The sequence below is a fragment of the Accipiter gentilis genome, chromosome 29 (genome assembly GCF_929443795.1).
Source record: "Accipiter gentilis chromosome 29, bAccGen1.1, whole genome shotgun sequence".
NCBI classification, from domain to species: Eukaryota; Metazoa; Chordata; class Aves; order Accipitriformes; family Accipitridae; genus Astur; species Astur gentilis.
The window spans coordinates 1,354,888-1,379,868 of record NC_064908.1 but is presented as its reverse complement, the minus strand read 5'-3'; the positions used below and the strand labels follow the sequence as shown (position 1 = coordinate 1,379,868).

The following is a 24,981-nucleotide window of genomic DNA, read 5'->3' as shown; positions in this document are numbered from 1 at the left end:
TTGCAGCCTTCTCCATCATTCCTTTGCCGTCCCTTCCTTTCCTCTCAGGACAATCCCTTTCCCTCTGCTCATTCCTCCCCCCCGACCGTTCCCTCCTCCTGCTGATGGCCGGCCGCCTGCTTTCACCCTGCCCTGGGCTCATCCACCCTCCGCCATGCCTTGGGCCCAGCTTCGCTCTGCGGAGCCAGTTGTTGCTCTGGTGAAACTCTCGCCGGTGGAGCTTGTGGCAAGGCCACCAGCTCCCGCCCTTCCACTCAGAGGGTTTGTCCCTCCGTGATGGGTGTAAATTTAAGCTTTTGTGCTCTTCGCGAGACAAATGACCCAGGAGCGTCTGAATTTCGTGCTTTTCATCTAGGACACACGAACCCAGGCCCATAAGAAAGGCAGTTTTAGCTGCAAAGGTTTGTCTTTCTCCATCTAAAGGACCGCTGTGCTTCTCTGTAGATAAACGCGCCTACCGAGATACACAGCGGCGAGCCGCAGCCTCAGTTATTGGCATAAACAGGAAATAATTGCTAATGTCGGTAGAAAAAAATCCAAAAAAACCGGGTTAAACGGCGGAGGAGCCCGGCCGCGCCCGCCCGCCCGCCGCCCACAGACGGGCGGCCCCGCGCGCCCCCCGCCAGCCAATCGGCGGCCGCGGCGCCCCCTGGCGGCGCGGGGCGCTGAGGGAGAACGGGGAGGGGTGTTCGCCCAGTGCGCATGCGCGGCGCGGCTCATAGCGCGTCTCGCGAGCGCGCCGCCCTCCGCCGCTTTCTTCCCGCCCGCCCCCCCCGTAAGATGGCGGCGCCCGCGGACCCGCCGCCGCCGGCGGCGGCTGAGGGACGGTTCCGTACGCGCGACGTGTTGGTGCCCGGCGGCCCGTCCGACTTCGGGTCGCTGCTGCTGTCGGCGCCGGTGCTGGCGGGGCTGGAGGCGGCTGGGTTCCACAGGCCGTCGCCGGTCCAGCTGAAGGCCATCCCGCTGGGGCGCTGCGGCCTGGGTGAGCGGGCGGGCCGGGCGCGGGGCGGCGGGTAGAGGGGGGCACCCTGGGGCCTCCGGTGACCTCTGTGGCGGCTCTTTCCAGATCTCATCGTGCAGGCCAAGTCCGGCACTGGCAAAACGTGCGTGTTCTCCACCATCGCCCTGGACGCGGTGCTGCTGGAGAGCCCCGCCACGCAGGTGAGCCCCGGCCCCGGGCTGCTGCTGCGCGCTGGCCCGGCCCGCCTTTGCCGGTACGCGGTGGGTGGCGGGGAGGCTTTGCTTTGTGAGAGAGAATCGCTCTTTTTCTTGGGAAAACGGCATTGTCACCTGTGAGACACGGTATCAAATCATCACGACTCGACGTTGGGCTTTAATCTTCGGAGCCCTTCTGCAGCTTTCATATTTAATTCTCGGCCCTTACAGATTCTGATCTTGGCTCCTACGCGAGAGATTGCTGTGCAGATTCATGCTGTAATCACAACTATCGGAATAAAAATGGAAGGCTTGGAATGCCATGTCTTCATTGGAGGGACTCCTTTGAACCAGGACAAAATCAGACTAAAGAAGTGCCACATAGCGGTTGGCTCCCCAGGTATGGATGAGCTTCACTATGCTCCAGATACTGCATGATAGTTCACAATTACTGGTGCTTTTGGAATCTGGGTTGGTGGCTTTTCTTTTTCTTTTTTCTTTCTTTTTTTTTTAGTGATAGGTGATAATCTCAAAGGTCAGTGCCAAAGGCATTTAGACCAGGAAGATATTTTTAGCCAGAGATTATTCCCAATATGCCCTTTTTTGAAGGCTTATAAAATTAGTTTTTTTAAAAATTGCAAAACTCATCATTAGAACCTTTCAATTAATATTTTTGAGGTCCCTTTTGCGCTTTTTTTCATATGTAGGTCGAATAAAACAGCTCATAGAGTTGGACTACTTGAATACAGCCAGTATCCGGCTTTTCATTCTTGATGAGGCAGACAAGCTTCTAGAAGAAGGCAGCTTTCAGGAACAAATCAAGTAAGAAAAACGCCTCATGCATTCATCACTAGATTAGATACATATTTGTTAGTAATTTCCATTTCTTTATCTCACAGTTGGATTTACTCTTCACTACCAGCCAACAAACAGATGCTTGCTGTTTCAGCTACTTATCCTGAATCATTAGCTAATGCTTTGACCAGGTACATGAGAGAGCCAACATTTGTGAGGTTGAACCCTACTGATCCAAGTCTCATTGGTAAGTAGAAGTTTGTTTATGGTGATGTTATCAACAGATGAAAAGGGTATACTAAAACCAAAACATGTGCCTTTAAAATTTGTGATGCTTCATAATTCCCCTCCACAGGTGAGTTGATTAGCTTATGAAGTATTTGGTTCTGGTATTGATGCATTTAAAATGGCAGTGATGAGTGTAACTGTTTCTCCTATCAGTTCCAAAAATATTTGAGCTTTTTAAGAAAAGCCTGTCCTGTAGGTTCTTATTTGGCATGTGCATGCTTGTTTACATTTAGTCTTTGTTTTAGCTGCAGTGACACATGTTGACAGCAACATAGCACTGTTCATGTTTTTATGGAAACCCTTAATCTGATAGTATTTTTTGGTTTCATGCTCAGGGCTGAAGCAGTATTATAAAATTGTGAATTCCCATCCACTTCCGCATAAAACATTTGAGGAGAAAACCCAGCACCTGCAGGAGTTGTTCAGCAAAATTCCATTTAATCAAGCCTTAGTCTTCTCAAATTTGCATAGCAGGTAATAAATTTGAAAAAATATCTGTAAAAAGATTGTTTGAAAGCAGTGGCTGTAATGTCAATTCATGGATAAACTTGCGTAGACCTTCTATAAAGGTCTTAAAGCAGCATGCAAGTTTCAGATCAGAAATACAGCCAGAGGAATGCAGTATGAAATACTGAAAATAAAGGAATGGTTTAGCATAAAGGTACCTCATACATTGTTTAGAGTACAGCCAGGGCTGATAGATTTTCATCTGTGAGGTGACTGTTCTAGACATAAAGATGAAAGTGACAATTTGGAATGTAGTCCTTGGCTGTAAAGAGTAGCCTGTTGTTAAGAAATGAACAAGTTTGTTAGGTCTGTGGTTATACACAATGAAAATTGTAAATATATTTTTGTCAGGGCTCAACATCTAGCTGAAATACTAACATCCAGAGGCTTTCCTGCTGAATGCATTTCAGGTAAGTCCATTCAAAACTTTCCTATTCTGTTGAATTTTTGCGTAAATGTGACCTAAAATAGGAAAATTGATCTTAAATCTTGGTTTGTGTGGCCTCTGATGGAATAACTAAGAATAGCTTTTGGATCTTCCTATGTCTCTTAAGACTTACATATTAATTAATTTTTATATTGATTAACTTTCCTGTTTTCAGATTTGTTTGAGAGTTGTTTTTATGAATATCCAGATGAGTGCATTGGCTTATCTCTAAAGAGAAATCTAACTGACATTTGCAGGTTGAAGCAGTGTTTGTTGGGAATGCAGATGGTGAATTTAAATCTTGTTTATTTCTAGCTGCTCTGTAAAAAGCTGATAGCTCGTACATAATATTTATTAGAAACCTTCCTTTGAATTTTTACTTCAACAGTGTTTTCCATAGTTTATGTGTTTAAATAAAGTTTGTCTAAAGTCAGCGTTGTTCACGAGGTTAAGTATCTACATAATTGGTTTCTCTTTAAAAACAAGCAAAAGAATTATTTTTGTAATGAATTTCCTTATTTTCAAGTGTGTTTTGGTTGTTCCTTGTTTACTCATTTGGAACTGATGTTTGAGGAAGTTTCTCTTGGCCTCATCTCTGATTTCATCTGCAGTTTTACAAAGCAGTGTTTTCCATAATTTGAGGGAAAAAAACCCTGAAGAATGTAATCTGTTTCTGATTTTTGTCTTTCTAGGCAGCATGAATCAAAATCAACGACTTGATGCTATGGCTAAATTAAAGCAATTTCACTGTAGAGTTCTGATTTCCACAGACTTGGTGAGTTAGTATTTTATAGCATACATGAGTATTGCACATAAAGTTACTTTGGAGAATTAGATTTGACTTGGAATCGAATAGAGCATAAGTGTACTGATAAAGCATGTGACTTGAATACTGTGTGCGACTTATTTTCACTGTGAAACTTAGAATTGTGTCGTATTCCTCATTTAGTTCAAAAATAGTTTTTAATTTATCTGTTGCTTTGCAGAAGCTTATAGTATTTCAGAGGAGTAGAGTTGTTTCCTTTGGATAGGAACTATGGGAAAGAATAGTTTGTTTCTCTAGTACAGTATGCTCACAATAGTAACATTGCAAACAACTCTAATTAGAGCAGTGGTTACATTTGAGGCACTCTCAGCTTTTTCATGGTGATGTATTTTTCTTTTCAGTTGATTGTTTGAGGTCCTGTCATGAAAAGATTACTGCGTGCTGTTGGGTTGGATTTTTTTTTTTTGGTGCTGGAAGAAAAAAACATGCCTGCATGTATTTGATACATAGAAGGCATAAGAAAAATGATCCCTAGTTTCCATGGTCCCAATGCAATATGCCTGTTCTACATGTAATACTGTAAAGTGCCTGAAAATTGTAGGTGCTTTATGGTGTATTGCAACAACTAAAAGTTACTATGTGAGCAATTACTCCCAAATGTGTTGTATTTAATTAAAGATCTGTTTAGCATGTTCAGTTATCTATCTCCTTCTTTCCTTCTCATTTTCTCAAGACATCTCGTGGAATTGATGCCGAAAAAGTGAATCTGGTTATCAACCTGGATGTACCTGTAGACTGGGAAACGTACATGCATCGTATTGGCAGAGCTGGGCGCTTTGGTAAAAACAGTCATGCAGATTTCTTGAGTTGCACTAGCTTTGGTTAGGTAATTAACACTTTCTGTTGTGTATCACAGGAACTTTAGGTTTATCTGTGACCTACTGCTGCCGTGGAGAGGAGGAAAACATGATGATGAAGATTGCTCAGAAGTGTAATCTTCAGCTTTTTCCTCTACCAGGTATGCTCTGTCCTATGAATGCAACTGTTTTTTCATTGGTTGTTTTCTATTATTCAAAGCTTCAAACAAGTCCATAGGGAACTGACATGTATCTTCTCTGCTGAAGTTGCCTTAATTTTGGTACAGGTTTTTCATACTCTGTGCTAATGACTACTTGTAACTGCTGCAGTTGTGTGAAGCAATAGGAAATGAACTTAATGCATGCCTGTGGATGGGGAGAGGAACTCTGCATCCAGCTGTTGCTTAGGCAACTGCATAACTACTTGGATTTCCGGAAATCTAGTATTAAGCCTTTCTCGGGCTGTAAGGTACAGTAGGAGAAGGAAGAAATAATTGAAACAGCAGAAGATTTGCTACTCTTGCTTTGCCAGAAACTGTTCTGCTAGAAACGTAGCATTTGCCTTCTTGCTTAAGTTCTAATTTTTTTATCTGCTTAAGTAGGATATGAAAAATACATGACAAGTAATGCAGTGCTCTTTGTCTTGATCAACTTTCTGATGCCTTCCGTGAAGAAAATGTTCTGGCTATTTGAGCTCTTTCAAGAATGGAAGGGGTCAGTTTGTAGCCCTAACTTAATATGTCTTAACATCTTATCTGCTATTTTGCAAATCTTTACTTCAGTACTCTTTTGAGTTCTAGAGGGAAGGATGCACTTAATTGAGTGCCTGCTTGTTTCCCTTTTGTGCAGAGCCTATACCTCCTGGAATGATGGATCAGTTTGAAGATGGGGAGGTAGAAGTCAAACCTGTTGTACATACAGGTGCTTCAGTGAATTCTAACACTGTGTGTCTTAGACCAAAGGAACCAGTACTGCAGCCTGTCCAAAATAGTTTTTCAGAGGTACCTCAGCCTCTTTCCAATCTTCCAGGTGATAATTCTTCTGTAGAAAGGCCAAAAAAGGCTCTGAAGCAAAAGCAGATAAAAAAGAGCACAAATTCTGCAAACACAGAAAAAGGTGGTAGAAACCCCCAAACTTCCAGTTGCCGCACAGAACAGAGGAATCAAGTCAAAACTGTCTCCAGAACGGATGGACAGCATAAGACTCAGGCTCCAGATGAGGAGGCCTTAAAAAAAAATCTTCCCAGAATTCCATGCTTGTCTTCTTTCAAAAACCAACCAAACAATCCTTGGAGCTTCTCAGAATTTGTTGAAGACTATGAGTATTTCATTAAAGAAGGGTTGGAGAGAGAAGTTGAAATTTTACGAAGCTACTCAGGCCCAGGAGAACAACGTGAGCTCCCCAGAAATGGTGGTGTAGAGTGGAAAGAGGTGGAACATAACACAGAGACAGTAGCAAATGGCATTGTGTCTGGTGACAGTGATGGTTCATACAGTTCCAGGGCTTCCTCCAATAGTAGGGAAAATAACTCATGCTTTGAAGCATTTTCAGAGACACAGGAGAAGAATGCTGTTCCCACAATGCATCAGGGTCGTGCAGGCTTCTGTCCTACACCAGAGAAGCCTCAGGAACTATCACAAGTCCCAAAGCAAAATCAAGTGAAAAAGAAAGTTGTGAAACAAAATGTTAAACAAAAGAAAAGCCATTACCATCAATTCCCTAGTCCTTCCACAAGAAAAACTGAGGATGACTGCTCCTGCAGCTCTTGGGATGATGGTGTTCCATATGAGGCTTCAAGCTACAGAAACTACTGGAAATCTTATTACCAAGCATGGCAAAACTACTATGCTGCTGTGCCTCACTATAGGAAAAGTTACAGACAGTTTAATTGGATGAATGCCTATCATGTCAACTCAGTCTATCTTCAGGAACTGCTGAAAAGTGGTGATTGATGTAATGACACTGCTGTTAGGGATGGGCTGGTTGGTGCATTGAATGGACATGATCTGTGAAAACATAACTGCTGGTCTACAAGTACATTGACTAACATAAGACAGATGTTTGTTTGAAGAAAAACATTGTCTTTTTTATAAGTGAGCTGTGTCTAGGTAAATGTTTCACATGCGTGCCAGTGATGGTGTTACAACAATTTGTTAATAAAAGGAAATGAAAGACAGCTGGATGTTCACTTGCAATCTTTACAATCCAAAGTAAACAAAGGAGGATAAAAGGCAGCTGCTTACACATCAGAAATGTCAGTAAGGAGGAAACACAAACCAACCCCAGTTTTATTTGCTTGACTTGTGTCTTCCACGTGACTTTTGGGTATAGATGAATTCACCATAGGACTACATAGTCTGTTTATAGTTAGAGATCTTTCCATTTTCTGTAATTCTCTTATTAAACACCAGGCACTGATTATATACCAGTTAAGTGGCAGACTGAAACCTGCATCTTCATGCCTGTATTGCTATTTTAAATCCAGTTAATTAACATTGTATAAATAACACTTCTATAGCTAGGTGCAGGGCAAGCTGTTCGGTAGTGGATGGTTTAATTATGTAGAAAATGTGCAGCAATCATAATTGGTCTGTCCCTCTGGATGCAGCAATATCAGACTTGCCACACTTACAGGAAAGCTTTAATTAGAAATGAAATTGCCTATTAGTACTAAAATTAATTGGTATTTCCTGTTTGGGTTGCACTGCTTTGTATGTAGCTGTCCTCAAGCAAGGAAAGATGACAGTACTGTCTGGCTTGGGGTATTGACCCTAGGTTGACTCCATGCTAATTTTGAAATTTCATCCTCTAGCTTTAGTATGTTTGGAATCATAGGGACAGTTTCTTCAGCTAGTTTCTTTGATTTCTCAAAATTTACCAGAGCAGATAGTCTGGGGTTTTTTTTCTGGAGCAGAGTAAGGCTGGAATTTCTTCAGTAAATGCACAGCTTCTTACCTACTATGAACTGTACTTCCAAGGAGAGCTGTTTCTTTAATTTGGTGAAATGGATGTCTTCAAGATTACTTGATTGCTCACCTTCAGCAACTTTCATTTTGAGAAATTCAGTATGTTTTCACTCAAATTGCGTGAATCACTTGCTGCCTGAGTATTACTAACATTCTTGCAAAATTCCATCTGCAAATCCTGTGGTGTCTGACCTTTTTGTGCAGTGGTGGGTCTAAACTTTATACCATGCAATTCAGACTCTCTTCACTGTGCAGGAGAATTGTGTAAGATTGATTTAGGTCATGAGTGGCATAGAAATACAGCACAAGATTGGCAAGGATGTTGTGCCTTGGGTTAATCTGTGGTTTTCCTGCAGCTGGGGCAATGGTGGCCCCTAGTGGGTGTCAGCCTTCCCTGCATGAGAGAGAAGTGGTCTGTTCTCTTCAGCCCTAACTCGGTGGGTGTTAAGAGGTCACTTAAGTAATTTTAATTTCTGCTTAAACAATTTTGAAAATTTTAAACAATGCCTCCAACTGACACTTTCTGATGTGGTTAAGATGAGATCAGCTCTACTTGCTTTGTGGTCAAAACAAGCTGACCCTATGCAATATAGAATGCGAGACTTTGGCCTAAATGGAATTGCCAAGATGAAATTGCCTTTTAAAAGAAATTCTTAATATGTGCTCTTTTAAATATAATAAATATCTCATTAGGAGGAGTATTTTTCTTTCTGTACTTTTCTCCCCTGCCTTGCTCCCTTTGTGTCACAAATTACCCCAGGGAGGGGATTTAGCTAGATTTTTGTCTGCATAGTTTGAAAAAGCCAAGATGATATGATTTTGTTTCCAAGATTAATTTTGTTGCAACTCTTAAAGTTCAGAAGGAGGATACTGTAGGAGATGCACTTAAGCATCTGCATTATTGCTCTCCTATAACATCTTGGACGTCTTGCTGTTTTCATTAATGGTTGCTTAAGTAAGAGTTACTAGTATTTAAATGCGACTCACGTGGCTTAGGCCAACACCCAAAGTTCTCCAAAAGAACCTCCCAGAATTTTTTTTAGAAGAAATCTACAGCATCATCTTGGTATTTGTGGCACATACTCTGTTTAATCCAGATTGGATACATCAGGTACAGCAGTGGCACAAGACTCAATACTGTAAATGATATACAAGTTTCAACATATGCACTACAATTCCAAAAGAAGACAACAGGAAACTTGGTTCTTCTAGAAAGTTGTTCTTGAAGCTACCTGCAGTTGTATACAGTACATTTTGTATCTGTCCTCTGATGTTTGTAAGCAAAGCCCATTTATAGTACGAAAATAGAAAATAATAAGGTTGAGAGCCTTTCATAACATAAAACTTCTAAAGAAAACACCATTGCATTGGAATGCCTTACTGATTTATCAAAAATATACCATCACACGCATTTTGTAAGATACTTCATTGGTCCGAGGAGCCCGTGGAAGCTCCTAGTCATAGTTGCAACAGAATGGAGAAGAGCATTCAATATGGTGGTTAACTTCTCACCCAGACAGCTGTGTGACTTCCGTGACTAGCACTAGTTTAACTCAAAAGAAACACGTGCACACATATACACACAAAGTAACAGACTATTGACTGAGAACAAAACTTGAGAAGGAATTTTCACAAGCTCTTTGTCACCTGGTCTTTTGACTGTTCCACCTGAAGTTTTTCTGGCACAGTTTTTGCATTCTGAACGTAAGTAGCAGTACTCTTCTGGTAACGCTTTCTCCAGAATTCTGTATGTATTTTGTAGGTGTTCATGAATTGAGCTTCACTTATTGAAAGAGGAGGTATTAAATTCTATACAGCTTGTATAATTGGCAAAGAGAGGTGAAATGACTTTTTCGAGGTCACTTAGTGATTCATCAAGACAATTGGGAGTAGAACATAGGTTCCTGATGCAAGTCTCCTAGCTCTAATCGATGTACACATACTACCTTTTGTTTGCTCTTGAAGTTTTAGAAAAATAAAACCATTATGAAGAGTGTTTATGGCAGCATTAAGTGTGAAGCCTAAAAACTTGAGCTCTGAAGTCATGTATCTAGTGTGGTTGCTTAAAGTGTTGGAGAAAAATAAGTTGTTTTAAAAAAAATTAATCAATTAAGTTATATTATTCACTGAACTTCAAAAGCAGAATAAAGTCTTCAGTTCAAATTTGCTGATATTTGCAAGCCATCCATGAATGCTGACTTTGTAACTCTGCTATAGTCTGACATAAAAATATTGCAGGATCCAAGGGATGTTGCAACCCATAAATTAAATGTGATTTTTAATATACTGAATTTGCTTTATAATACATGTAAGTTACAACATGTTTACAACCTCTTTACTTAAAAAAGCAAAATATTTGAAGAAACATTGCTTTCTTTAGCTGGTATTAATCTGACTTTCATCTGTATACCTTAAGCTGTCTAAACTAGAATGATAAATGCTGGTTTGCAGTACAAGTATATTATCAACTGTTTCAGGTTTAACGAGTAGCATTGATTCAAATTTAGTATTTCTGGCCAACTGTAAAGAAGGATATGTTTTGAATTACCTACTAACTTTATTCCACGCTAAAGCCATGTGTGTAACTTAGTTTACCTTTTCCTCAGTTCACTTTTAACAATGATAATTATTTGATAGACAAAAGTAGTCTCTGGGATAAGGATTTGCTGTAGAAAATTTTATATTCCTCTTATGCTTGTAGGCAGCTAACTTACCATGTGGAAAGGAGAATAATTTAACATGGTGTGAGAGGGTGTAATGGCAGCAAGAGAGGAAAAAATAAGGAAAGAGTTATGGCTGTACAGCAGGGGAAAAATCCTTGACATTGAGATCTATTAGCCTGGAATAAGCTCTCCGGGGAAGCAGTGGGGGTCCTGTCCTTGGAGAATTTTAAATGTAATCTAGAGAAAGCAATGCAATATATTGTAGCAAAGGATCTTGTGCTAGCAGAGGGTGGATTAAATTTTTTAATTCTTTAATTTTTATGTACCAAGACGTGTTATCTGTGGCCCCTTCTTTATGGCTGTCCTTAAGATTTTTAAGGAAAATGAAAGTAAAAGGTGGATTTTAGAAAGAGTAGATGGAAGTCAAAGCCTAGATGTGAAAGGTATTTCTCATCATTCTTTGCCAATTGGGTGTGATTCCTTCTATTAGCAGCCCAATGCCAGGTGAGAAGAGAGTAAATCTATTAATAGAATATGCTGAAAACCTGTGAAAATATTTTTCCCTCTGAGAAGTCTTTGGAAAGGAAACAAAATACTTGAAAAAAGGTGTTGCTTCTTTGATATTTTTAATATTGCTTTATGAAAGACTGAAAAAATAATCCCCTTCCACTTGCTTTTTGTACAAACAATCCATTTTTATCTTTTTTAATGAACTTTTCTAAAACTATAAAAAGTTGTAAGGAATTAGGGGGAGGGGGAAGGCTTTTGAAATGAACTGCCAACATACTATTGATGTTTTGTTGAGCAGTCTTGCTAATCAGGTTGTTTTGTACCACCTGCCTTTCAGAAAGGTATCAGGACTAGAACCTACCTATGCTTCTGGATGCTTCTCCTCCCGGAGGTAGCCCACGCCTGAAGAAGCCACCTTCCATATGCATCAGGAATGACCAGGATTGCAGGGGTATGTGCTGGTTTTTGTATCCGTATCAATGTATGTGTATGGCCCTGGGGAAAGGGAGAGGGTTGCTGGTAAGACAGGGCAGTACTGGGGACTGCTGGAGAGAATGGTCCAAATCCTTCAGTTAAAGTTCTGGCCTAGGAATTTTCAGGAGTGACTTGGCCTTATCTCAGCAGTGGTTTATAAGTTGCTATGTAAAGATTATAAAGAGCCTTGCAGTTTCATAAAGCTAATTGCCTCCCTTTCTTGTAGAAATAAGTGGCTGTAGTGCAATTCCCATGCTCTTCTGTGCAAATGCTTTCCCTTCCTCCCTGTGTTTCATTTGAAGGATGCTATGTTATGCCCTACCAACCACTGATACGATGGCGATAGATTCTTGTCTTTGCTGTTTCAATGAATGCACAGTGCTCTCATAATGAGGATGTAGCTGTGTTGGGCCATCCAGGGAGGTTTTGTACTAGCATATTTTCAAGTGCTTTCGGAAGCATTACTCAGTCTACTTCAAATCAGTGTATAAAGGGAGCTAATGCCTCCATTAAAAATATTTTTAGCCCTGTTCTTCTAGGCTCCGACTTCCTTAATTTTGTCTGTCTTTATCCTCTGAAAGTCTGTGCCGAGATACTGACTGCATGGGGCAGCACCTGCTAAGTTAATGGTAGAAGAGGCAAGCTGTGTATTTTTGAGCAAGGATAACAGTGATTCCTCTTCTGTGGAAGAGAACAAAGGCCATGGCTGCCTTGACAATCTGAGCCCATGCAGCCAGCCAGAAACCCCAAGGACTGGCTTTCCTCCTTACTTTTCACCGCCCCCCCTCCCCCTGCCCCCTTAAAAATGTTGATTTTTTTTTTCTTTTTTTCAAAAAGCATTTTGATTGATAGCAATTAAATGCACCAGCAGTGCTTTAGACAAGGGCTGCCATGATTGCTATTTACAGATAAAGAAATGGGTGTAGAGAGATGAAGCGGCTTGTTTACCACTCTACAGTAAATCAGGAATAAGAAAGGCAGCACCGAGAATCCATGTTGAGTCCCTAACTCTTTGTAATCATTTACTCCTGCGCATTGGAAGGAACACTGTACCCTGTCAGCATGGTAGCATTTAACCCTCGTTCTGTGCCAGTGTAAATGAGGTTGCAAGGTGGTAAGTGGTGGAGAGCAAGGCCTCTGATCTACAAGGGTGAGGGTGTTCAGATGGGGAGCAGATGATGACAAATAATGAAATTAAAGCAAAGGAAAGATTGAATTAAAACATCAAGAAAAACTCAATAATGGTAAGATTAACTGCAGTATAACCTCCTACAGGAAGCAGCAAAGGCAGAACATTTTAATCATTTAAAACAGGACTAAACATAGTTTTGGGTAACGTATTACAGCACTGGAATAAATGACTATAAGCTGGTGCAGCTACTGAAGGCTTAGCCATAGCCCTAATATTCCTAGAATGTTGTAGGTTTCTAAGGAGGGTATTGAGTTAATGCATCAGCCATCTGAGTCCGCTCTATAGACTAATAGGTTAGGAGTGCTAACAAAGCAGATTGCTAGCTCGTATGTTTAAGTCAGCATGTAGGTCTATTTATCTATCTATACATGTATGTGTCTGTATTTATTTATATGTGTATGCGTGTATATGTGTATATAAATATTACATCAGGATAGATTATGACAGATGTTTAAAAAAAAGTCATCCCTTTGCTGAAGCAGCCTCAAACATGCTTTGAGTAGTTCTTTTAACTCTAATGTTGGTAAAATTGTCCTGTTCAGAAACAGGACACTTGAAATGTTTCCTTATTATCTACAAGCTGTTGGGGGCTAGGTGCATCGCCATTCATGGGTATAGGGCCTTGAAGAGGCATTTGTGCGTGACCACAATAATTAGCCAAACAGTGTATGACAAGTGAAAAAGTGGATGATGTTCCTCACTCTGCCCTTTGTGGATCACACCTGTTACGAAAAGGGGACTTGAAAAAGGCAGAATGGAAGAAAAAAGTTACTCTTCTCAAGGGGGGGGGAAGTCAGTGATGTTTCAGGACCATGTATTTCCTTACAATAAATCATTCCTAGAAGGCTCTCAGAAAGAGGTGCTAGGACTGACCACAGCTTAGTTAAAGTATTAGCTTCTTGGCAGTACCACACGGTGCTACTTCTGTTTTTGGTTGACTAGAAGTGCGTGACTTCCCAAACTAAGTGTAGAACTGCAAAAAGAAAATGCTGTCTGTACCACACTTTCCAAACTCCAGTACTGCTCCCCTTTCTCAAGTGGGTGCATGCTGTAGATCCTGTGGTGGGACTGGAGAACTAAAATTGCTAACCTAGTCTGCCCCCAAAATCAATGCCACCCAGAAGCCATTGATGAGACAACTGGAGCCCTAAGACTGTGAAAAAGCCAAATACCTCCCTGTCCATGCAAGATATTTGGCTCTCGGGTTAATTATTATCAAGTATAGATCCAGACATTATTTGGCTACTATTTACAATGAGTTGTATGTCCAGTGCTAGCAAAGAAATTTATATATAGAAAACAAAAATTAAAAAGCATGGGCATACATTACAAGAAACCTGTTAGACTTATGAACGCTTGATGCAGTTGAGTTCAGTGCTTTCTCATTCTTTGCCATTTGTGTGTACAATATTAAAAAAGAATCCTACTTTTTTTTTTTCCTTTTTAAAAATACAGAACTGGTAGTCTAGTCACACTCTTACAAGTAAGTGATAACAAAAATAGAAAGCAGATACCCATGTGGGACTAAAACTCTACTAAAGCCTGTCTTTTTTTTTTTTTCCACAAATATGTTTTCACAGACAATAATTAGCAGACAAACACACTGTTTGCAATTGCACTGTATTGACTTAAAAGGCGGATACAAAATTGTCTAAATAAAGAATGCCATCCAGGGTGAAATAGTTATGTGTGTGTGTGTGCGTGTGCACATATATGTGCTAACACAAGCTTGAATTTTTCTACTGTGCACCCAATCATGGACACATGCTCTGCTCTTTGTAATTCAGTGTGGCTCTGATGTGGTTCTGCTGTACACTCGCACGCACACACACAGAGGAATGGAAATAGATTTCTGTGACAGGTGGCTTCTTTGTCTAAATCTTTTCCTATAAAAGAAAAAAAATGTGAAATTTTGGTTGGTTTAAAGGTTCTGCTCCATGAAGAAAAAAAATTCACAAAATCCATTGTTTTTCACCTTTTCAGTCATTTCCTCATGAATAAATATTATCCATTAAAAACCTTTAAAAAGGTGCTGCGATACACAGTGTTATATTTCTGTTTTCTTTATTGACTCTCTTGTTGCCATGATGATTATTTCCCTCGAGCCTCTGCAGGTGATTTTTGCCCTGTACCATGGCACAACACGCTCTCCATGCAGGTTTTTCCTTTAACCAGCCTCTTCCTCCCTTTCCTAATCCTTCCTCAGTCCACAGCATGAATGTGAGTCTGAAGAAAGCTGCCTCGTTAGGTCTCCATTGCTAATTCGATGGCGAAATGTCAGGTTGGTCCATCCAGGCACAATTTGCAGCAAGAAAGGAACATGGAGGTGTGGAGGGAGAGGGGCACTGGTCTTCCAGCCTCCTTCTGTGCATGAGACGTCTTACAAGGCAGAGACCTTGACTATGTTGCTTGTGGTGGTGGTGGAAATGTTCGTGGAGTGGCCGGGGCTGCTGGGCGGAGGCCTACTCTCACCTTCTGGCGTGAGTGCCGGCGGTGTGGGGATGCTGATGATGGCTGTCGTTATCTGGGCAGTTTTGCAGTTCGGTCTTAGCCCATCATCTGATTTCATGTTGAGACTGGAACGACTAGAAAACAAATTTAGTGTTTGGCTTTTTTTTTTTAAACCAGACAATAGAAAGGATGGGAATGGTAGTTGTTCTTAATCAGTATCTTATTCCTCCGAACTAAGGGCACCAAAATATTCAGAAGACTCCACTTAAATGTTCCCCCCAGTTCCTGCAAGGCATCACTTACTTCTACCCAGATTACAATAAGCTTTTTTTAATATTCCCCCTGGTTAGGGCACAGCTTTTCACAGGGCAAGACACTCTATGTGTCCATTTCATTCTTGCATAATTCTAGTTTAATTAAGAGGACATCTAAATATACTGTCCTGTGTACTGCATCTTTTCAGAGCACAGGTAGTTCTTTCTGAGAAAGAGATGTTGTCTTCCTTGCATTTCAAATGCCTATTTCAAATTCACTGTCCCTTGATCTTTTCTATTCTTTCATCTCTCTGCAGTAGTTTCAAGGATCTGGCAGCTGGGAGCATTCTTATTAGATCTGCATCAATTGCATCCTATAATTAATTACAGAGGGAAAATGATAGGTTGATTTCTGTGCATCTGCACAGCTACAGGAGTCTGCTATTATCAGCCCAACATGTTCATTTTAAACACAAGGCCTGTCCTTTTTAAAATGTAAAGCTCCCAGTTGGAAAGCTATTGCTGTTGTTATCTCAGAGTGACTCACCAAGAGGATGTTTCTTGATCGCTCAAGCATCCCAAGAACACAGCAGAACCCATTCTGCTCCCTGGTTGCCTCAGTCACAAGCTGAGAGTGGGGCAGCCTTAGGGACTGGGTGGTTCTGCCAGTGGTAACCAGTACACCCAGTTAGTTGCATTCCACATGAAAAACAACTTAAAAGCTTTTTTTCTCTCTCCATTCTTACACAGTTTGGTAAGCAAGTGAAATAATGAACAGTGTTGACATTTAAAATATCACTGGCATCTGATTTAGCACCTGCTGAAATAGGCAAAATAGTTGACATTCCCCTGAATTACTGTTTCAGGTGCTGGTTTAAACTATTGTCATCTTGAAACTGCAATAGCTAGAGACTTGTTTTGTGCTTAGTCATTCATAATTCATTCTCTGAAATGCCCTTCTGACTTCACTGTGGCACAAAGTAATCACTTGCTGCCCTAAAGGCAGCTTTGTTTCAGTTTCTAGATCCCTTTGACAGGAGTGGGGAGAAGAACAGTGAGTTCAGAAACAGCCCGGTGCACAAGAAGCTTAATGGGCTGAGGGGGATTTAGAAAGTAATTTAATATTTCCAAGAAAGATGTGGTAAAGAAATTATTTTTTTCAGCCAGTTATGTATAAAATGAAAATTTTGAAATTTTCTGTTAAGAGATGCTTCTTCACCTGTGTCACTAATGGCTTTTTTTTAGGTGAGAGCTACTAAAATACCATTGTGAAATTCCTCCTTATTTGTTTTCCAGTGCTGCTTGATGCTTACAGTTGTGCTTTAGACTTTGGGACAATGAAAATCAGTGAAGTGAGTGTCCCTGGTGGACCGTGTCAGTGTGTACAGCTCTCTTAACAGCTTTTGCTGACAGACAGTGATTAGCCAGTTGTCTTTGCCTGCTCCCAGTAAAGGCTTGGAAGTACTGGGCTATCTGGGAGGTGGGCTGTGAAATGGTCCTGTGCCAGCTTTTGGTGAGTGGCTCACAGCTGGGAACTGCTGGCTCCTGCGTGTGTGATTAGCACTTCATAGGCAGGTGTCAGCTGGAATTCATTCTTCTATGTCCAGAGAAGAGCTGCACTAGTGTCTAGCTTTGACCTGGTTCTTCCCCAGCTAGGAGCCACTTTCCTTGGGTTGTCATGAGAAGGAGGGAAACAAAGATGCTTCCAGCACTAGACCACTCTCCCTGGCTGGAGAATATGCCTGCAAGAACGTCTAGTTGGGTAACGCATTTCAGAGGTTTGCATGCAGTAGTTAGCAGCAAGAGCCTACTTACTGTACCTTGTTGTAAGTGAGGGCTGCTCACTGCACTGGATGTGGATGGTGCTGAGCTCCTGCATACTCCGGAGGCGAGTGGCTGGCACACTGGAGTTGGGAAGGTGGGTGGTCTTCTTGTTACGGCGAGAACAGCAGGAGGTGGTCAGGCCATGGTGACTTGACAAGGAGGGGCTCCGAGAAGATGGATAGTTTTGCATTGAGCTCTCCATGCAGTTCTGCTCGAACAGTTGCTCATCTATGAACTCATGGTTCTGACAGGGGAAAAAACAGTGCCATTACTCTCTGGTGACACCAACAGCTTTGGCCCAACAGCAGTTTGTTTTCAATGGCACCTTTTGCTAGGTTGGTGGCATGTGCCAGCCCCTTGTCTGTGTAAGATGCTCTCTGCCTCTGTGCCTGAAAATATTTGCAGTAGGCAGATATTAAAAAGAAATGACACTGCCCTTTCACTCACTGCAACCAAGAGAAGATTTTACTTTCCTGCATCAGTAGGGGAATAAGAGAAGCTGTTGCAGTGACAAAAGCATGATAGTCTATCAATGCTGCCTTGCATACGTAGTCTGAGATGGTTAATATATTGTGTTGGAATTTCCTTTCATTTTTGTGTCTGGATTCCAGAAGTGGCTTCAAAAAGTCTGCAATGCCACATGGTTATGAAACCCAAGAGGAGATTCATGCTCCTTTTTCTATGTGCCTGGGGACAGGATTGCATTGTATTTGGATGACCATCTTGACATACAGCGTAATTGCAGGATGTTGCTTGTATTGGCTGTTGGGTTCAAACCATACCTGCAATTCATTGTGTGCTATTAGCTGAGTGGAAATAAACATGGCAGGTGAGAGTGGGAAGTGTATAGGAGAAGGAAGTTCAGAAAGCTGAATTGGTAAAGAGTTTTTGTGCTAAGGAACAAGAAATCCTGAAAGAAAGAACTCTTATGTGTGTATATGAACACCCAAGTTGTTCTAGTGAACATACTTTATCCAGTCCCTGTCAGCATCAGAAAAGATGGGAAACAAAAGCAACCATGGTGAAGGCAGCCATCGGTTTTCATTGAAACAACTAACAGCTCTCACAGGAAACAAGAGCACTGGATAGCCAAAAAGAGCCACGTGCACAAACTCCCAAGGACAAGACCAGGAACGAGAAAGGAAGCAAACACTCTCCAGACACGTCACAGAGACCATAGAGAAAACAGACTGAATTAAAAAGGAAATACCTTGATGGTGGAAGTTCGTACAGATAACAGGGGATCATCCACAAGATAGGACAATCCCTACGGGACAACATGCCAACAAAAGATAAAAAGACAATTGATTGTCCATTCCGGCATTCAGAAGTTTAGTCCCAGCATTTCATCTATTGCGTCAGCATTCCAGCTGGCTCGCTCAAGTTTGAATGGGCAACAGGACCTTCTCTTTACCAAACCTTGCCTGAATCAGACCCCTTTGTTCCTTCCTTCTCACACTTAAGCTTTTTAATGTTATGTTCTTGCAAATGGAACAAAACTGGTAACAACTTTATTAGTTTGATCTTTTGAGTGCTGAAGGTGAAGGAAAACAAAGTTTCAGCTGCTGATTCACAAGTAATGAATTGTAATTTTATTGCCATTAGGTCACCAATGGATATGGGTTTTGATCATACTCTGTGAAAACACAGAAGAAAGGCTTGGGTTGAAGGACTGGATTCGATGCACTCAGCATTTGGAGAAAATATGGCATGTGAATGTCCTTACTCAAATCTGGGAGTTGGAATGAGTGGAAAAAACCTCCTTTTGTTTGAACAAACTCCATCTGTTGTGTTAATATGACAAAGTAACCTCTGTTATGGCAGCTAGAAGTACTTTAGGGTCATTTTGTCATCTGACACACCAGATTTGTGAGCCATTCACAGCCATTCAATCGTAAGGCTGTATGCTAGCGACGACCACAGATACCATGACAATAAATCATGTACTTTTAGAATCCTTCTGCCTAGTTTAAGGAAAGGTGAATTGCCCATTGAAACAAGTTTGCAACCATGGTACATTTCTCATTCCATTCCTGCAACTTGGTCACAAAATGACTCTTCAGTGTTTAAAAATTCTTTGACTATGATTTAAATTTTTTGGAAGAGAACTGTTGCATAGTATTTTAATCAATTATGTGAACCACAGAATTTCCACACAAGCTGAATGAACTATTTTGATTGATAATTTCAGACCAGAATCCAAACTTGCTATGTGACTTGATGCAACATCATGGTAATAACTGGCTGAAAAATGTGGGGGGAAACACATTAAATATTGTGCACATTATCCCTCTAGGTTTTAATCAAAATTCAAAGTATCACTGTTGTTGCCATTTTTTTGCTGAAAAAAGCAACATTTGGAACATTTTCAACCACTGAGACTCACTGTCTGAGTAGGCTTATGTGCTGGAGGCAATCTAGCTTTGTTAGTGTGATAGGCTAATACATCCACAAATTAGGATATGCTTTGGCCATGTTACTTCCAGCACCCTAACCAGCTCATTAGAAATGGAGAGACTCATGCAGCTCCCAGAGATGCCCACCCACCCTGTGCAGAGGTCAGAATTTCTATAAGCCATGACAGAGTCAGGGCCTGACAAGGGCAGACCCTGGAGACAGGGTTGTCAGCTTTTGTTTGCTTCAGCCAATTTGTTAAAGTTTTCGAATGAAAGTATTCTTCTGAAATATGGGTCGTAGTAGTGAAGCTTTTAGGTTCTAAACTGAAGAGTCAGATTGTGAAATATCTGCTTGTTATGTAACATCCAAAATTGCTAGAAGTAAAGGCAAGATGAGTCTTATAAAATAAATTCAATAGTCATTGATACAGGAAGAACCAGTTCACTGTCCTTGGAATGGTGACCTTTATAGCTCATTTGGATAAACCAGCTGTACTCAGCAGGTCACTGTAATTAACCAGTCATCTTCTTCCCGTGTATCGCTGAAGCCTAAGTGGTGTTATTCCAGCATAAGCCAAACTATGGAACTGAAGGTGATTTATCTAAAAGAAAGCTCTTGCAAGTCAGAAATCAAAAGTACATTTGATGATGGATGCAGATAGAAAAAGGCATGAATATTTCAAGTGTTAACTCTCTTCATTCTTTCTAGAATGAATCATGGTATAGATAATGTGTTCCCTTACTGCAGAACCTTTTATATAAACCTGGAAGTAAAACATATGTATCAAATATCTGAAATCTTCAAAGAGTCTTCTACATACAGAATCACTTAACAATGAAAAATAAAATTCTTACTCCCAACACCTTGTATAATGTGAACAGAAAAGTCATGTTATAGAAACTGCTTGACTGGTTTTGAGATAAATTACCTGCCTTTGTAACTAGAACTGTAGTGAGAAAAGGTAGGTGCAGCCTTTAAACCTATTAAAAGAGTTCATCTGCTCTGTGCCGTATAAAGGGCTAAAGGCTATTTTTTTCCTGACTGTTGGCACTGGTGACCAGGTTGTTGTTTGGAATCACTGACAGCATCTTCCTCCTCTTGAGGCAGCAGAACTGTCCTTTATTATTAATTAGCACATCTGATGAGTATATATGATGTGTGACTGACAGCACAAGACAAATGCAGTTTAGTTCTCTTTCAGAAGCACTGAATAAATTAAACTTAATGTACACCTTGTTTATAGGATCTCCCTAACCCCATGCTGAAAAGTTACTTGTGTTCAAGTGAACTTGACTGAGCAACCCGCTATTGAGTTTGTACTGGTGTAGATGACTGTGGAGTAGCAGATAATCACATTTTTATCCCTTTGCACAGTAATTTTTTTTTTTAAAGACAACAATGAAATAAAAGTGCATTTAACCCATTGCAGAATATTCTTGGGAGCTTGAGTGTCAGCCCTCTCTGGCACAGTTTGTAGATCTACTGAGTATGTCTAACTGAGTGCCACTTCAGAGCATCTGTATGCACCTCTTTTCCATATGGAGCCTGGGCCAAGCACAAAGATTTAGTAAGATGTAAAACGATTGTGTTGCTACTTACAGTTGTTTTTTCCAGGCAGTGCAGCAGGTGGTGATGTTGGCTTTCAATTAAGGAGGTGCCTTTAGTCATATGCTGTTCATCTTCAGTTGATCCCTGAATAGCCAGAAAAAAGGAGGGAAGAAACCAAAACCCAAGCCAGGTGTAAAACCATGAAAACAAACAGAACTACCAGCATTAGCTTTCACAGGGATAAAGATAACAATTTCAGTGTTGCCAGCCCTCAGGTTTTTCTCATGACTCTTATGAGGATACCTCATTTTTTTTCTTAATGATTTGGCTTGTAAACTTGGCTTTGATTAAAAACCAGTGAGTTTCTAGCCATTTTGTAGCTGGGGAGGAAACCTGGGAAGTACTGTTGACATATGATGTCAAGGCTCAGGAACCAGAAGGTAAAGAAGAAAAGAACCTATGCTGTTTTATTTTTCCAAAAAATGTTAAGACTTTTAAGCTTGGCATGACCTTTGAATGCCAACAGATGTACCCTGAACTTCAGTCTGTTAGGAGACAAAATATAAACTGTCTTGCTTTCGCTGAAAGCCTGGCTCTGCCTGACCTTCAGGGCTGCACAGCGCTGGGCCTGTTGGAACTAGCATGTGTTATTGCCAAAGCCTCCTTCCTGAGTCATGGCTGCACACCAGATCAAAAAATGTGAATCCAGGCTTCATGTTTTGGACTTTGTAATGCTGCTTCTAGAGACAGGACTTCTGGCTCTGTCTCTCCTCTTCATGGACATCACCAATTGTCTTCCACACTTTGTACCTGTAGCGTATTAAAAGGGGGCTGCTCTTTCTCTGCCTCTGTATATCGTTGTCAGTGCGGAGCGTATAGCAGGCCCTGAGGCCTGGGTTCAGTGCAAACTGAAGATGTGTAACCTCTCCTGTGGCCAAGCCCTTGTTGAAAGGCAGGGAGAAGGGAGGAACAGGCAGATGCTATGTATGTAAGAGTTAATATATATAAATTATCCTAGTCAAGCAAACTTCAAATGAAGAAGAATTGTGCAGCAGTGGCAAAGGGTTTATGTTCACATGAAATGTGGCAGCAATTCCATTGGAGAAGGAAGGTCCCATCTTCATTAGTTTCCTACAGATTGTGGCTTTCACTCAGTAGGATGGCTTACTGTGTTAGTTTTAGTAACACCGTGCCAAGGAGTCCTGCAAACCAACCAGGAATGCTCTGTGCATCACTTAGCACAAAACCAGAACAAGGCAAGCCTGTTCCAAAGACCTCACGATCCAGATACTTCACTCATTGTACAGCAGCACCTGTATAATTGGGGACCAGCTTTCCCTTACTCCCCCTGTGTACTGAAACTGCTGAAATGTGGCTAACCAATTTGTAAGCTAATTCAGAGAGTAGGGTGAGCTTCGAGTCAAGCAGGCGCCTGTGCCATCTGGGAAGGGATTGGGTACAGCTGAGAATATTTAGGTCAAAAAACTATTAAAAGGAGTGGTCCCTCCTAGGAAGAGTTGGGGGGTGGGTGTGAATTGCTTTTGGTATGCTTATTTAGGGACTGTGTGTTGGAAAGACTGGAGCTACTTTGCTGGTCTGTTCTCAGCTTCTACATCAGGTATGTGTTCATGTGGTGATTTGGGAAAGAGACTGCTCAGACTGCAGTGTTATTAGTGGTTAGGATAAACTATAGATCTCAGACCAATCTCTGTGCTTTCATTAAACTGAGGGGCTTGATCTGCTTGAAACAGCTGGAATAGAAATGGATAAGAGGTTAGAAGCTTGAGTTCAGTATGTGCGTAATGTTTAGCTCATGCAGAAAGCTTGGCATCAAGCATTCATCAAAACATTAATAGGCCAATTTAGTCAACTTGGGGGGGTGGGGGGGTGGAGAAATCCAATACTCTGTATTTTTTATTTCCACACTGTATCAGTGAATCAGTTGCTTATGTTCCTCAAAATATAGCATGTCACTTACCCAGTCATCTGGTGATCAGGTACGCCTCAAAAATGGAAGGAAAAGAAACAATAGGTGTTGTTTAGAGAGTTTCTGTGCTATTTGAGAGACAGGATTATTTTTCTCACTTTCTCTTCTGTGGTGGCAGGTTTAAGATCTGAGTTGTTAAGGATGTTCTCTTACTATTAAAGCTACTGATTTTGAAATTCACTGTGATTTCATGACACATTAATCCGTGCGGGTCTTTGGTGACTAGCATTTTTGAAGACAGTTACATGCATTAAAATAGATGTTGTTAAATGTTTCCCTGTGCCCTGTAAGTAAGGGGTGCTTGGTGTCTTCTGTAATGCCTAAATCTTAAAGTAAAAAATTGACGTGCATGGATTGAATCGCTGCTTAGACACGAAACAGCAGTATCTAACTGTGCAAGATAGAAAATGGGTGGGATGGGAGACACAGCAGAACATCTTTGCGGAAGTGCCAAGACCTTGTCTGTTGCTCTCAAGGGGGTCAAATCTAACTATGCTTAAAGCATTGCTTTTAAATACACCCATGTGTCCCAGTGATTCACTGCAAATATGTGTTCTGGATGCCATTTCCAGGATGGTTCTGTGATCCTTAAGTGAAGGAATAACTCTGTCTCTGACAGATGCCAAAACATAGCTGAACCGGTACATTAAGAAAGCTGACTTACTGTACACAGAATTAATAGATTCCTATGGGAATGCATCTTAGGCATGTTATGGATTTTTTGTTGCTGTTGTTTTGGAAGATGAGCATTCCCAGAAGTATTTTTAGAAGTGGCCTAAAAAAAAAATCAGTTCTATTTTTCTTATTAACAATCCTTCTGGTGAGCTAACACATCAAGCGGGTCCTGTTTGTACCCTGCTGAGATTACTGACTCTGCTGAAGTCTGTGTTGGAATATTTCCCATGGAGATCCTTGCAAGCCCTAAAGCAGATATGATGCTGCACTAAAACACTGGAAAAGGAGAGAGAAAGAGCACATATTGCAAACAGTATCTTTTTATGAGGATTTGCTTGAGAGGAGATCTAAATGGAATCTGAAAGCAAAGATAGAGCTTCCATACCTCTGGCAGAAGACCTAAGCCAATTGTTAAATTTTGGCAGCACAGCTTAGTCTCTCCCTCTGTCTTCCATCACGAGGCTAGGCTTGTTGCTGATGGAAATGAATCAAGGGATGGCAGTGACCAGGAGTAAAGTATAGCATCAGTGAGTATAACTCGTACCTTATCCTTCTTTCACTTTTTCTTCAGTCAGCTAGGTGTTTTCAGAAACAAAGAGCATGCAACCACCAAGAACATCCTAGCATGCAAATTAAGAATGAGATCTGCAGGAACTACTGCCCCAGGATAGTGAGAGTGCCAACATCACAGAAATGCTTGACGTTTTGATAGTACCATTGAGAAACGTGTACCTATAGAGATTGCATCAGTGATACCTACATTACTGCAGGCAAACAAAATCTGTGTCTTCACCAGAAGGGTCTGGCTGTAATGAAAAAGCTGGTGGGGGGGAGGAGAAGACATCATTTGCTTTTTGAGCTGGGATGCCAGTATTGCAAGGATTTGATGCCAGCTACCATTCATTTTGTTCTTGGAAGACTTTCAGTGAACTGGTGGTTCCTCGGAGGGAGACTGAAACACACTGTAGTGTCAGTTCTGAAATCCAAAATACTTCCACTTCACCTCTTCTACTTAGTGCTTCAGCACGCAAAATTGGACGCCAGTGAACTGAGATGAACTGGTTCAGTGGTTAGACTGTCCCTTCCCATGAGAATGGCTATAACGCTTATCTATGGCTAAGCAGATTCTGCTTGTGAAAAGGCACAAGGCCTCACAACCTACGGTTCCTAGGATATACACCTTCTAGCATTTTAGCTAAAAGGGAATTTCAGCTAGCTGTACAAGGAGATTAACGTTAAGAGGAT

The 24,981-nt window shown here is 41.1% G+C and overlaps 2 protein-coding genes across 10 annotated transcripts in view; one reads left to right on the top strand and one right to left on the bottom strand.

Annotated features, from left to right (window-relative positions):
* The first annotated feature begins 770 nt into the window (after positions 1-770).
* On the top strand, positions 771-6,971 carry DDX20 (DEAD-box helicase 20). The gene is made up of 11 exons (XM_049831902.1): positions 771-982; positions 1,067-1,161; positions 1,387-1,555; positions 1,863-1,977; positions 2,055-2,197; positions 2,574-2,712; positions 3,097-3,155; positions 3,865-3,947; positions 4,672-4,777; positions 4,855-4,956; positions 5,645-6,971. Exons 1-11 carry the CDS (start codon positions 781-783, stop codon positions 6,745-6,747), a joined length of 2,316 nt encoding a protein of 771 aa, XP_049687859.1. The 5' UTR covers positions 771-780; the 3' UTR covers positions 6,748-6,971.
* Positions 6,972-12,256: 5,285 nt separating this feature from the next.
* The window catches only part of KCND3 (potassium voltage-gated channel subfamily D member 3), a 139,019-nt gene continuing 126,294 nt past the window's right edge, over positions 12,257-24,981 (bottom strand). For 8 of the 9 annotated variants that reach the window (XM_049831908.1, XM_049831909.1, XM_049831904.1 and 5 more), the window contains exons 5-8: positions 21,126-21,218; positions 18,340-18,396; positions 17,126-17,373; positions 12,257-15,185 (exon numbers count right to left, since the gene is read on the bottom strand). In XM_049831908.1, coding sequence (XP_049687865.1) covers positions 14,981-15,185; positions 17,126-17,373; positions 18,340-18,396; positions 21,126-21,218 — 603 coding nt within the window. In that variant the 3' untranslated portion in view covers positions 12,257-14,980. The remainder of the gene's footprint in view (positions 15,186-17,125; positions 17,374-18,339; positions 18,397-21,125; positions 21,219-24,981) is intronic. The other variant, XM_049831912.1, reaches the window with a different exon arrangement.

Excerpts from the sequence above, each read along its gene's own strand:
- DDX20 (XM_049831902.1), top strand. The coding sequence starts at position 781 with ATGGCGGCGCCCGCGGACCCGCCGCCGCCGGCGGCGGCTGAGGGACGG. Across the intron at positions 1,162-1,386 it reads TGGAGAGCCCCGCCACGCAG|ATTCTGATCTTGGCTCCTAC; the intron begins GTGAGCCCCGGC and ends CGGCCCTTACAG. Across the intron at positions 2,198-2,573 it reads TACTGATCCAAGTCTCATTG|GGCTGAAGCAGTATTATAAA; the intron begins GTAAGTAGAAGT and ends TTTCATGCTCAG.